This window comes from Pleuronectes platessa, chromosome 18 (genome assembly GCF_947347685.1).
Source record: "Pleuronectes platessa chromosome 18, fPlePla1.1, whole genome shotgun sequence".
In the NCBI taxonomy this organism is placed as follows: Eukaryota; Metazoa; Chordata; class Actinopteri; order Pleuronectiformes; family Pleuronectidae; genus Pleuronectes; species Pleuronectes platessa.
In genome coordinates, this window is record NC_070643.1 from 1148650 (window position 1) to 1162345 (window position 13696).

The window sequence follows — 13696 nt, forward strand, 5'->3', positions numbered from 1 at the left end:
AAGTACCTCAAACTGTCCCCACAGTGTCCACTCTTGAGGGAAATGTCATAGAGATGGTTCATATCTATAAATATCTTGGTGTCTTGATTGATGATTCCCTTTCCTTCAAACCCCACATTGACAATCTTGTGAAGAAATTGAAACTTAAATTGGGCTTCTTCTTCAGGCACAAATTTTGTTTCTCTTTTGAGGTGAAAAAGCGGCTTGTCACTGCAACGTTTTTATCCAGTTTAGATTATGGAGATTTGATTTATATGAATGCCTCAGCTAAATGTCTAAGTAAGATTGATGCTGTTTACCATGCTTCTCTGAGGTTTATTACTAACTGTAGAGCCCTGACCCATCACTGTGAATTGTATTCTCGAGTGGGTTGGCCCTCTTTGTCCACCAGGAGGCTGGGTCATTGGTGTACTTTTATTTATAAGGCCATGCTTGGGCTACTGCCATCATATATTTGTAATTTAACCACACAGAAAAGTGTTGCTTCTTACAGTCTGCGCTCAAACAATCAGATGCTTCTGTTAGTTCCATTTACCCGCACTGAATCAGGAAAAAGGGCATTCGTCCACTCTGCTCCCACCACATGGAACTGGCTGCAAAAAGATTTTAAATTAACCGAAATGATTTCTTTGAACGCTTTTAAATCTACGATGAGAGCATTTCAGACCACTTCTTTTACTTGTAGATGTTTTTTATGAATTTTAATTTACTTGTAACTGTTTTTTATCATTTTAATTTCTGTCTATATGTTGTGAGTGTAATATTGTGAGTGTACATATGTTATTTGTTGCTGCCTCTTGGCCAGGACTCCCTCGGAAAAGAGGTTTTTAATCTCAATGGGACTTTCCTGGTTAAATAAAGGTCAAATAAAAAAAAAAAAATTACCCTGTGTGGTCATTAATCATGTTCTCTGTTGTGTTTACCTACTCATCTCTCCTCTCGTTTCAGACTCCTCAGTCCCTCCCTCGTGTGTGTTCCACCTTGTTGATTGTCAGCTCCTCCCACGATTGTTTGCACCCGTTCCTCATCACCCAATGTATTAAGTCTGTGTGTTCCTGTGTCGCGTTGCCAGTTCGTCTTAGTTTCTCCATGCCCCTAGCGTTCCAGCATTTACTGATAGGTCTCTGGTTGCCGATTTCTGCCTGTTTAACGGATCACGTCTCTGCCTCTTTTCCGGATACTCTGCCTGATCATCGTCTGCCTGCCCGTGTACCAAACTTGGACCAAACTTACTACGGACTCTGCCACTGCCTGTTCCTTTGGATTTGCTTACTTGTGTATGGACTGCCTATCCTTGTACCAAACCAAAACAGTTGAGTTTTCTATAGCACATACCTTTGTCTCGGAGTCGTGCAATTGGATCCTCAGACTACTCTGCATCCTTCACAAATATCCTGACCAACTTTGAGGTGCATCAAATGAAAAAGTATAAAACATGGTTCTTCTGACCAAAGATGGTCACTATTATAGTATATTTGCATAAATATGTGTTCAGGGTGGGACCCTTATTACTAATGAAGTTTGAGAGTGATGAAAGCAAAAAATGGAAGTTGCAGATGTTTGGAAGTTTCATTACGAGACATCAAAATTGGCCGCCAAGCCTGACTAAAAACTCACAAGTTTCATGGTATGGCATCACTAACTCCTTTATGCTCTCCTGACCAAATTTCACATGCATCGGGTAAACGTGAGAGCCGCAGGACATCAAAATGTAAAAACATTGCATTTCCTGTTACAGGTAGGAGGCTCTATGACTATCATTGAATACAATCAAATCAATCTGTTCAGGGAGGGACCTTTGTTGTACAAGTGAAGTTTTAGGTAGATTGAACAATATCCATTGAAATTATAAGGAATCCCTGTTTTCTGGCAAATTAACAGAATTCATTCATCTAAAAAAGTCCAAAACATGACATATACCAAATTTGAAGTTGATGAAATCAAATCTGTAGGAGGAGGATTTTGTAGTGCGTGTGAAAACGCAAAAATTCACATGTCCAATTCGAAATGGGCGACTTCCTGTTGGGTGGGGTGAAAAGTGGCAGGAGGATTTGATACATGTGTGCCAAATTTTATTTCTCTAGATTAGAGTAACTGACTAGGGAGACGCTCTGGAAAAATTTGTAGGGGCACTATCGAGCCATTTATAGACCCACTTTTCCCAGCAATTCCAATAGGGTCCTCACACTGTTAAGGCCTGCGCATGCTTCTGCAACTGCGTCTGCGGCAGTGATGATGGTAATGCATTACTTAGTAACGCGTTACTCTAATCTGACCACTTTTTTCAGTAACGAGTAATCTAACGCGTTACTATTTCCAAACCAGTAATCAGATTAAAGTTACTTGTCCAAGTCACTGTGCGTTACTATTTTGGTATCTGTGGTTAAACCGCTTGGCACGTGCCGCGGCTGGGGGAGCAGTTGCCCCGTCCTCCTCCTCTCCATGTGGCCGGAGGCTCGGTGTGCGGCACGCCGCAACGTTTTTTTTGGGGGGGAGGAGGTCCTCGTCCGCGCCGCCTCACGGCGTCGCTGGTGCGGGGCCTATCCTTCTCTTGGGCCGCGGGGCGGTGTCTGTCGGTGGTGCGGAAGGCGGGCCGTTGGAGGGGACCGGGTACGGCGGTCAACGGCAGCGGCTCTGGACGCGTGTTGTCCCTTCTCGCGAATCACCTCAGCTACGGCGCCCGCTGTGGGAACCCTCCGTTCACGCAGGGGGGCCCCCTCCGGCGGCTTCTAATAAAGTGAGTGTTGGCAAAACCGGTTGTCATTTTTATGTTGAGGCGGCGGGGTTGTTGTCTGCAGCTGCTGAATGTAACTAATAAAGTAACTTGTAATCTAACTTAGTTACTTTTCAAAACAAGTAATCTGTAAAGTAACTAAGTTACTTTTAAAATCAAGTAATCTGTAAAGCAACTAAGTTACTTTTTCAAAGTAACTGTGGCAACACTGGTCTTGTTGTCATTCATGTTTCTCCAAGCGTTCCGCGTGCTGCAAAGCAATTCACCACCAGAACACTAGGCGGAGTAACGTTTTTTGTCAAAGACGGCCTTAGAGACTCCTTCTTTGTGTGTGGCAGTCGTCGTCGACTGTTTATTTACATCGTCACTGCGGCTCCTCATAGCCTTTTTCTGGCGGACAAATCCGCCAGTCAGTGACGGGTTATACAAGTGGTCATACTTTCGAATCTCTTCTGCCAAACGCTCTTCTATTTAGTCCATATTCGTTCTTCTAAATCTTCCATGGTTTGTGCCGGTATTATGGTGCATGAAACTGGAAATGCGACTCCGGAAAGAATGTAGTTAGCAGACCAATCACAGCCTTGCGGGCTGCGTGAGGCTTGCGGAGCTTTGCCGTATAGTTAGAAAAATTGGGCGACGCACGCAAGCAGCTCGATGCCGCACACTGATGCACCTTCCAAAAATGTATCTTGTAGTGGACACATCTGATGGGGAGAACTCACCAAAGCCTGTTTGATGAGATTTGTGCAGATATGTGGTTTGCACTGTTAACCGTTCCTTGCCATGGTAATAAGGGCACCAGGAGGGGTTAAAAGAAGATGTTTTGGTGACACAAGGATGTTCTGTTGCTGGAAAAAGTCGTGAATATACACAATGAGAGGTGCAGAAAATGTGATAGCTCCCGACTAATTCTTCCCAATGACTCCTACATCGCAGACCGCAAGAGCTGTGATTGGTCAACTTGGTAGCATCGCAATTCCGGCAGATTCACCACCATTATTGAATTGAGACGAATGAACGAACACAGCCGAAGTCTTTCTTTTCTTCGTTGCTGATTTAAAAAATTTAAATTGTTCCTCAACATCTATCAGCTCCAACTCCAACATGATCCGCTTAATAACACTCGACATTGTTCTGAAGTAAACAGAGACGCCAGAGAATTTGTAAACAAGCTGGCCAGACACTCATCAACAGCATAGAAACTCTTTCTCCACTAGGGTCCCGGTGGATTATTGCCCAGAGACTCACGCACACCTACGCTCAACTATGAATGCTCAGCCTCTGCGTAGGCTACGTTTGTACAAATGGTGTATCTTAGATGCAGAAGCATGACTTGGATTTTATTCAAATGTAAGGGTAGGAGTGGGTTGCTCATTCCAATACTGAGAGAGATCTTTGGTACCTGCTGATTTATTGAACTGAGAAGTTCTCTGACCATTGTAAGAGCCTGTGCCAGAGAAGAGACTTCTTCCTCATCCTCTGGAAAGAGAAACAAACAAAGTGGGTTATTTTAAAACACATAAAGCAAAAGAGACACTCTTATTTAGCTATTTACAATTAAGCATAATTTTGTGATTACTGCTTATTGACAGCTGAAATATTATGCCCTTTGAATTTACCGTTGCTTTTAGAGTGGCTTCACTTGGTGTCTTTTATATAGGAGGACATGTGGCAGCCACAGCAGCAGCTGCCCAACCGTCTCCCCTGGTAAAAGGCCCAAAGCCTGACAAAGATCCTAACTTTTTATGGTTTCTTTATCATTTGCTTAACACTAAAATCTCTTTGTAGATATATATTTTTTGACGGGGTATTTATGTCTGAACATCTTAAGAATTTAGTTAATTAATGTTAGTAGTTAGTACAGTCCTTCTTTGTGTTTGTCTAGGACTAGTCCATGTGTTTATAAGCTCCCAGTGTAATTTGTGAGCAGGTCAGTTTGGTTGTTTGTTTGAGTTAAACTTGTGTTCTTTATTGCTTAGTCGACCTCTTTTTGAGTAAGTGCCCTTCATTTTGTGGCTCTTTTCTAGTTTCTTATGTTGCACAGAATTTATTAACTTTTTTGACTTGCTAGCAAATTTTTAACTCGTCCAATATTAAAGGAGAAAATATCTTGTGCCTTTTTTTAATGGTCCCTGAAAAGACACTAAACTGAGTTCTAAGTGTTTACAGTTCCACTATGACGTTATTTATTGGCTTTGGCAACTAATGGCTTCATTGATGCTTGATTTTAAAACTGTAATAATAACCTAGACAATCAAACTTTCTTTAACAGTATTTGATTTTGCGTTGACGTTGTGTTGATTTATAAAAAGGAAACTGGTAATTAAGTGATTTTGAGGGTTGATTCACCAGTGGTGTTGTCCAGAATGCGCTGAATAAGGACAGGGTACTTGGAGATCCGCTGAGTCACCAACAAGATGCACTCCTGAACCCCATGGCAACGCAGCAGTGGCCCACGACTCACCCGCTGCCCAGAGACAGAGAGAGACAGACATTTGTCATTTAATTTTTATTGTATCTGAAAGGGCAAATGAGGTTAATAAAAATCCTGCTGTTGCAACATAAAGTTAAATAGACAGATCAAAATAGGAGAATCATATGCAACGCAATAATAAATATATTTGCAACTTTCATACTATTTTCTGTTTGGATCCTGGCTTCCTTTGCTTCAGTATCCCTCAGCTTTAGTGTAAGATGGTTAATGAAGGTATAGGGAGAACTTTGAGACAGCAAAAGAAATAGGAAAAATAAGCTAGCATGTTTCAGTGCCAAAATTCCAAATGGCAAGAATTAAAATATAATTTGAATTGGAAGTTTGATATTTGGCTATCAAATTGATATTGAAAACCCAATATGAAATTGTGGCTAGGACAACATCTAAATAACCTGTAGATAATTTCTCTAATGTAATTGGTTATAATAATGCAGAATACAAGTGCATTACTACAGTTTATGGTAGTGTTACCATAGTACCCTGACAACATAGTGTACATATCAGATGGTGGTAGTTCTAGTCAAATTTCCAAATGAAATTATGAATGACAAAAATTACAAATCAAATCTTGTTGATTAAAAATTTTATAATCAAATTGTTTAACTTTACACAACTTATTTATATAATAATCACATAGCTCAGAATAAAGTGGTAAAATAACAGCTCAATACAATTCACATCCTGTGTTTAACCTACCCGTATAAAGGACTGGAACCTCTTGTCTCTGGCCAGCAGTTCCTTGTACAATTTTACAGCCTTTAAGTGGCGGCTACAGAACTCTGCATATGTCTTCTGCATGTCATCTGCACACTGGCCTGAGAACTGGCAGAAACATACCTTCAAGTTATTATGTCTCTCAATATAGGTAACAGAGACAAATGCTATTGTGCTATGTGAAATGTCAATGTTTGTTTATGTTATAAATGTTGATGTTTTTTAAAATGTATTACATGATGTAGTTTGTTTTGTTAAAATCTTGCTGGCTCCGTTCTGGGAACATTAGCTAGGAGAAAACACAGCAAGCATCAATGACACACACACATCAGTGATTCTTGAGAAATGGGACAAAACATTCCAGCAGTTAAAACTGCTATTCGGGTTTTCGAATGTCGATGTAATGTGGGATTGTAAAATGTCAGCATGTTTTTGTAAAATGTCAGCATGTTTTGTAAAATGCTGTGATTATGAAATGTATCCGTTTGTATGTACGTGGAAATGCTTGGCAGTCACCTGCTGTAGTAGAATGTCTCCCAGCTGCCGAATGGTGAAATTGTAGCTGGATCCAGACTCCAGGCTATTGTTACGCCGGAGGAGCAGTTGTGCCAGGAACTGAGAATGCATCCTGATCAATGGCTCTAAACAGGGGAAAATAGCATGCACACTGCTAGGCTCTAGCTGAAGCTCCTCCAGCATGCCCTGCTGAAAAACCCTCTCCATGATATGCAGCGTTCGCATGTGGTGTAGCTCCGTCTGAATAAACTCTGAGAATAACACACGTGCACACAGATATGAAAGTCATGTAAGACAAAGCAGAAGTCATAGAGAACATGCAAGAGGTACTGCATATTTTTCATCATGTGTAGCTACACTAAATAGTGGCTATGTATGTTGTTAATCTAGATGTTACATGTTCAGCACTATGTGGAATATCTGTTCTAACGATCAATAAACTACAAAAAAATTGAAGATGTTATCACCATAGATGACATCCTGCCTCTTGATGACGTTTTTTCGATGTGTCAGCAAATAGCGACTGTCCACAGCCATGCTCCAAGAATCCGCCTTAAAGTCCTGGCCCTCCATCTCAAGTTCCTCCAGCACTGAATTATAATAGATGTCTCCTAAACAAGAGAAAACCATCAGCATGCAAGATATCTGGTTGTAAAAGTTATCAAGGTCAGCAGGTATTTTGGCTGCACTGCAACATCTGTTGCCATCTGTGACTGATGAAGTTACACTTATGGACACAATTGCTGCATAGCTGTGAGACGAAGTATGGAGTTGTTTATGCAAAGTGTTGTCAATATGGTGCCTTAGCCACTACATTATTCTTTTCATAAAATCGTATAGCAACAAATCATGCACATGCCACCTCATTGCCTGCCTCCTTCTCGGCTCAACAAGCTAGCCGTTTAAGCAAGCTGTACATCGATTCTACCTGATCGTGGATCCCATCCCAAACCTGACCCAAGCCGGCTCCCCCACCGCGTCTGTTTGCAGCCACAAAGGACCAACAAAGTAGCTTCTTCTAAAGCCCCCCCACCGAAGGTACAGTGCCTTGCATAAGTATTCACCCCCTTTGGACTTTTCTACATTTTGTCATGGTATAACCACAGATTAAAATTTATTTCATCGTGAGTTTATGTAATGGACCAACACAAAATAGTGCATCATTTGGAAGTGGGGGGAAATATTACATGGATTTCACAATTATTTACAAATAAAAATCTGAAAAGTGTTGAGTGCATATGTATTCACCCCCTTTACTGTGAAACCCCTAACAAAGATCTGGTGCGACCAATTGCATTCACAAGTCACATTTGCAAGTCACATAATTAGTAAATAGGGTCCACCTGTCTGCAATTTAATCTCAGTATAAATACACCTGTTCTGTGACGGACTCAGAGTTTGTTGGAGATCATTACTGAACAAACAGCATCATGAAGACCAAGGAGCTCACCAAACAGGTCAGGGATAAAGTTGTGGAGAAATATGAAGCAGGGTTAGGTTATAAAAAAATATCCAGAGCTTTGAACATCTCTCTGAGCACCATAAAATCCATCATAAGAAAATGGAAAGAATATGGCACAACCGCAAACCTACCAAGAGGAGGCCGTCCACCCAAACTGAAGAGTCGGACAAGGAGAAAATTAATCAGAGAAGCAACCAGGAGGCCCATGGTTACTCTGGAGGAGTTGCAGAGATCCACAGCTGAGGTGGGAGAATCTGTCCACAGGACAACTATTAGTCGTCTACTCCACAAATCTGGCCTTTATGGAAGAGTGGCAAGAAGAAAGCCATTGTTGAAAGGGATCCATAAAAAATCCCGTTTGGAGTTTGCCAGAAGCCATGTGGGAGACACAGCAAACATGTGGAAGAAGGTGCTCTGGTCAGATGAGACCAAAATTGAACTTTTTGGCCTCAATGCAAAACGCTATGCGTGGTGAAAACCCAACACTGCCCATCACCCTGAGCACACCATCCCAACAGTGAAACATGGTGGTGGTAGCGTCATGCTGTGGGGATGCTTCTCTTCAGCAGGTACAGGGAAACTGGTCAGAATAGAGGGAAAGATGGATGGAGACAAATACAGGGAAATCCTTGAAGAAAATCTGATGCAGTCTGCAAAAGACTTGAGACTGGGGCGGAGGTTCATCTTCCAGCAGGACAATGACCCTAAACATACAGCCAGAGCTACAAAGGAATGGTTTGGATTAAAGAATGTTAATGTTTTAAAATGGCCCAGTCAAAGCCCAGACCTCAATCCAATAGAGAATCTATGGCAAGACTTGAAGATTGCGGTTCACAGACGGTCTCCATCCAATCTGACTGAGCTTCATCTTTTTTGCCAAGAAGAAAGGACAAACCTTTCCATCTCTAGATGTGCAAAGCTGGTAGAGACATACCCCAAAAGACTTGCAGCTGTAATTGCAGCGAAAGGGGGTTCTACCAAGTATTGACACAGGGGGGTGAATACTTATGCACCCAACAGATGTCAACTTTTTTGTTCTCATTATTGTTTGTGTCACAATAAAATTTATTTTGCACCTCCAAAGTACTATGCATGTTTTGTTGATCAAACGGGAAGTTTATTTAAGTCTATTTGAATTCCAGTTAGTAAAAAAGTCCAAGGGGGGTGAATACTTATGCAAGGCACTGTAAGTAACACATCGTCCTTCACCCATGCTCCTGCACCCACTTCAGCTTTGGCCTCACCACCGACCTTGGAGTAGGGACAGGAGCAGGAGATGTTGGAGCGCCCATCGGTTCCTGGGTCCAATGTGCCCATGCAGCGGAGCCCACCTGCCCGTCCTCCGGAAAGACGCCACATGAGGCAGCACCCACCGGCTTGACAACTGGAGACCCTAAGCACGCGTGCGGGCTGGCTTCCTCTAATGTTTCATGATGTTTAAATGCAGTCTCATGAACTCTGGAGCGAATCAAACAAACACTAAGTAAACTTAATGTTCTGATCAGGTCCTGATAACTAGTAATGAGTGTTTATTAGTGAGAGCAGGTCAGCAGGAGAATGGAGAAGGACACAGTGGCTCTCTTTATCTCACTGTGACTCTCTATGCTCCTTTGATTAGAAGGTTGGAGTGACCACCTCAGAGGGACACCTGACTTCGAAATTTGGCCGGGAGCACATTACAATATAAAAATCCAACCTTAATGGACTAGACAGGGATCCGTTTAACGCAATATGTCATGACCCTGCTTTACCCAGTTTATATTCCAATCCAGCAGTTACATTTTCATTAAAAGGCATTCGCTCTCTGTCCTGCACGGAATGCTGTCAGTTCTCAGAAATAGCATCCTCTCCCCGATGCAGTATTCCTATTGAATCTATTGATTTCCTCTTTCCTATATTCGCCCGACATTAACACTGTCCATTAGAATCAAAGATTTCTGAAACCCTGATAGTAAGTCATGCAAATAACTGGTGTTGGTTTACTGTATTATCTGCTTTTCTGTTTTCAAATTGCACTTTACTCACTGGTTGCATACACAGTCTTCACGACCCCATGGTCTGCGGACACCATACGGTCTGCGCAATGTATGTATTGTGCACTGCTCTGTTTGTTATGCTGACTTAAATTTATTTTCAGTCGTCGGACCTTAGAATTTTTTTGGGCAGTGTATATAATTTTGTATTCGGATCTTAATTTCCGTTCGGTCGGATGACCTTTTACTTATATTATGCCCATTTTACCACAAGTTGATATGGTTCCTTGGGGTCTTAATGAAATGTCTGTAACATATTTTGGTCAAAATACCACAAGGATAATTTAAAACAGCACCCTTTCTACCATGTCTAAAACAGCCCTCCTCACCAGTTTTGAGTGCCTATTTCTTTAAAAGCTAATGAGCCAGCTCCCCTTTCTGTTAAGTCTCTGTACCATTTTATAATTTCTTATTGCATTTTATATTATTTGGTCTTTGAACCTTATTTGTTTGAATGACATTTATTAAAATGTGGTCCTTGTAGTACCTTTATTTAGTCCTACATTTAGATCTCACACTCAGCATCCTATTTAAGATTCGGTCAAATTACCCTAATTTCTATTTGTTATTAATGACGTTAATTTCTGACTTTGCCTTGGTTTCCCTGTATTTAGATTTGTGTTTGGTTTGGTTGTTGTTTCTGAGTTCTCTGTTTTCTCCACCTTACTGATTATCTGCACCTACGCCAGGATCCTGTTTGTGGACTTCAGCTCCGCATTCAACACCATCTCCCCAGCTATTCTCCGGGACAAGCTGACACAGCTGAGCGTGCCTGAGCCCACCTGCAGGTGGATCACTAACTTCCTGACCGACAGGAAGCAGCGTGTGAGGCTGGGCAAGCTTGTCTCTGAGACCCGGACCATCAGTACTGGAGCCCCTCAAGGTTGTGTGCTCTCTCCTCTCCTCTTCTCCCTCTACACCAACAACTGCACCTCCAGCCATCCCTCTGTCAAACTCCTGAAGTTTGCTGACGACACAACCCTTATTGGATTCATTTCCAATGGGGACGAGGCCGCCTACAGAGGGGAAGTTAACAGCCTGGCTTCCTGGCCGCCGCACATAAGTTAATAAACATACATCTGTCAATGTATCAGAGCTTGGAAAAGCTCTAAAATATGGCCCAAATCATTGTCTTGTTAATTATTTAATCACTGGTTTGGTCCAAGGTTTTCTGGCGGATTTAAGTGTTCAACCAAAGTATACCATGTCTGTAATAATCTCCTATCAGCTGTGAAAAGAACAGAAATAGTTTACAAGTTACTGAGGTGGAGAAGGACTACATGATGGGGCCATTTGATGATCCTCTCTTTCCCATATATTGCATAAATCCTGTCTTTACAGCAACTCAGTGTAATAAAGTGTAATAAAAAGAAAAAAATTGAAATGATTATAGATTTGTCCCCACGATGATAGTGCTCCCATCATTAATATCCTCATATCTACACTATGCAACTGTTCATAATGCTACACCTTTTCAGTGTCTTTCTAATTTGCATTTTCAATACTATTTCAGAAGCCCTTTGTTGGATATTACTCAATTATAATTGCAACTTGCCATTTGTTCTTCACCTACTTGATGATTTCCTAGTCGATCATCCTAACGCATTACTAAGTAACGCGTTACTCTAATCTGACCACTTTTTTCAGTAACGAGTAATCTAATGCGTTACTATTTCCAAACCAGTAATCAGATAAAAGTTACTTGTCCAAGTCACTGTGCGTTACTATTTTGGTATTTGTGGTTAAACCGCTGGGAACGTGTTGGGCTGGGGGAGCAGTCGCCCCGTCGCCCTCCTCTCAACGCCGCCGGAGGCTCGGTGTGCGGAACGCCTTGATGTTTTTTAGGGGGGGAGGTCCTCGTCCGCGGCGCCTTACGGCATTGCTGGTGCAGGGGCTTTCCTTCTCTTGGGCCGCGGGACGGTGTCCATTTTTCTGTTTGTTCAGATAGCGAAGTCCTCGTCTTGAGTTCTCTTCCTCATCACCTCTCAGAACAGGCAGCAGAGCTCATCGCACTCATGGAAGCATGCAAACTGGCTACTGGTAAAACACTCACAGTCTACACTGACTCCAGATATGCGTTCGGTGTAACTCATGATTTTGACGCCCTTTGGCAACACAGAAACTTCCTCACATCCTCTGGTAAAAAGATAGCACACCATGGTCTCATCACAGATCTTCTATCAGCCATTTTGCGCCCAAAAACGATGGCTGTATGCAAATGTGCTGCACACACACGCAGGGCCGGGTCTAGACAGGCATGTATGAGGGGGCAGCCACAAATCTTGAGGGGGCATTGTGCTCCAGCACCTTTTACCATGTCTAATTGACAAATTCACTCACTAGGATGCGGGTACACTGAACAAGTGCCTTGTAAAGTACTGTGGTCTCAAATGCTTGGCACACTTATTTCATTGTAGTTATTGTTGTTAGACTAACCATATATGAACTTGGGTTGTTAGTTGTATGTCCTACCCTCAACCTAAACTGACTGCACTTTGTCAGGCCTCTACCCTAAGACCTGCCCAACTTGGGTGTCCCTATGAAGACTAGCTTCTGTTGGTATAGCTCTTAGGGTCACTGAGGCACTCAAACCTCCTGACCACGATAAGGTGGCAATCCCTCAGGAGGATGTTTTTGTATTTTTTTTGTATTTTTTTGTATTTTTGTATTTTTATAATACCCTCAGGAGGATGTTTTTGTATTTTTTAGTATTTTTTTATTTTTATAACACCCTTAGGAGGATGTTTTTGTTTAGTTTTTTAAATAAAAATTAAAGAAATAAAACAAAGGCTATTAGCCTAGAAAAAACAAACAACGTTGGCTAACTACAGCATTTTTCCTGGCCACTAATTTTAGTTAAGTTCTCCTAGGTCTCTAGGTCAACGTCAGCCTCCTGTTTCCCTTGGCAAACTCCCTCACAAATTCGTCCATGTCCAGCTTGTATGTAATTGACTTTTCATGGGCCAAGATAACCAGGTTCCTCTTTCTGTGATGCAGCATAGTTCTGCGAAAGGGGGTTAAGACACGGGACAGTGTGGAGAAAGAGCTCTCACATGCAGCTGAAGAAACCCCAATGACCAGTGCTGTAATGTATAACTTGTACAACAAGGGAAATGCTGCCTTGTAGTGCTGTAGGGTTTTGCACACTGTAGACAGATCTGGTTCATTGGGGCATTCCTTAAGCAACATGGGCTTTGCCACCAGGATTTCATTATTCAGACATCCTGCATCAGTGCCAGCCAGCTCAACCAAAGGATGCAACAGAGCTCCATGGAGGAATGTGCCAGATGTAGGCACAAGGCTGGACGTGGCCTTCATCAGCTCCAAATTCTTCTGGCAGAATCTTGTCTCCAACTCGGTAATTGCCCGGTCCAGAATGTTTAGTAGAGGTCTTTTAAGTGTCTTATGGGGGGGAACACTGTCATCTGTGTCTGTGTGGCCCACTGTTGTAATTACAACACTGTCACTGAGGTGCCTATTCATTGTTCTCCTTCTCTTTGCTGGAATGTCATCCCCAGCTGCGGTGTGATCTCCCTCTCCCCACTCATCGCTGTGATCCCTCATGGCCCTCAAAGAATCCAGTGCTGTACCAACCTCGTTTGAGGCTCTGCACATATCCACAGACTGAGACTGTAGTATGGCATTTGCTGGTTTCAGTAGACCAAGCACTTGCACCAGAAACTTGCCAATTTTAAAGAAGTGCTGCCTCTTAATCTGGCAGAGCAGGCCTGATGCTTCAGTGC

At 42.3% G+C, this 13696-nt stretch overlaps 1 protein-coding gene across 3 annotated transcripts in view; it reads right to left on the reverse strand.

Moving 5' to 3' along the window:
- Positions 1-13696, reverse strand: part of arhgef1a (Rho guanine nucleotide exchange factor (GEF) 1a) — a 135377-nt gene that overhangs the window by 57027 nt on the left and 64654 nt on the right. For all 3 annotated transcript variants that reach the window (XR_008342281.1, XM_053446597.1, XM_053446596.1), the window contains exons 7-11: positions 6926-7069; positions 6459-6709; positions 5925-6050; positions 5084-5201; positions 4137-4213 (exon numbers count right to left, since the gene is read on the reverse strand). Coding sequence is in view for 2 of the 3 variants with exons in the window: in XM_053446597.1 (XP_053302572.1) it covers positions 4137-4213; positions 5084-5201; positions 5925-6050; positions 6459-6709; positions 6926-7069 (716 nt within the window). In the remaining variant the exon portion in view is untranslated. The remainder of the gene's footprint in view (positions 1-4136; positions 4214-5083; positions 5202-5924; positions 6051-6458; positions 6710-6925; positions 7070-13696) is intronic.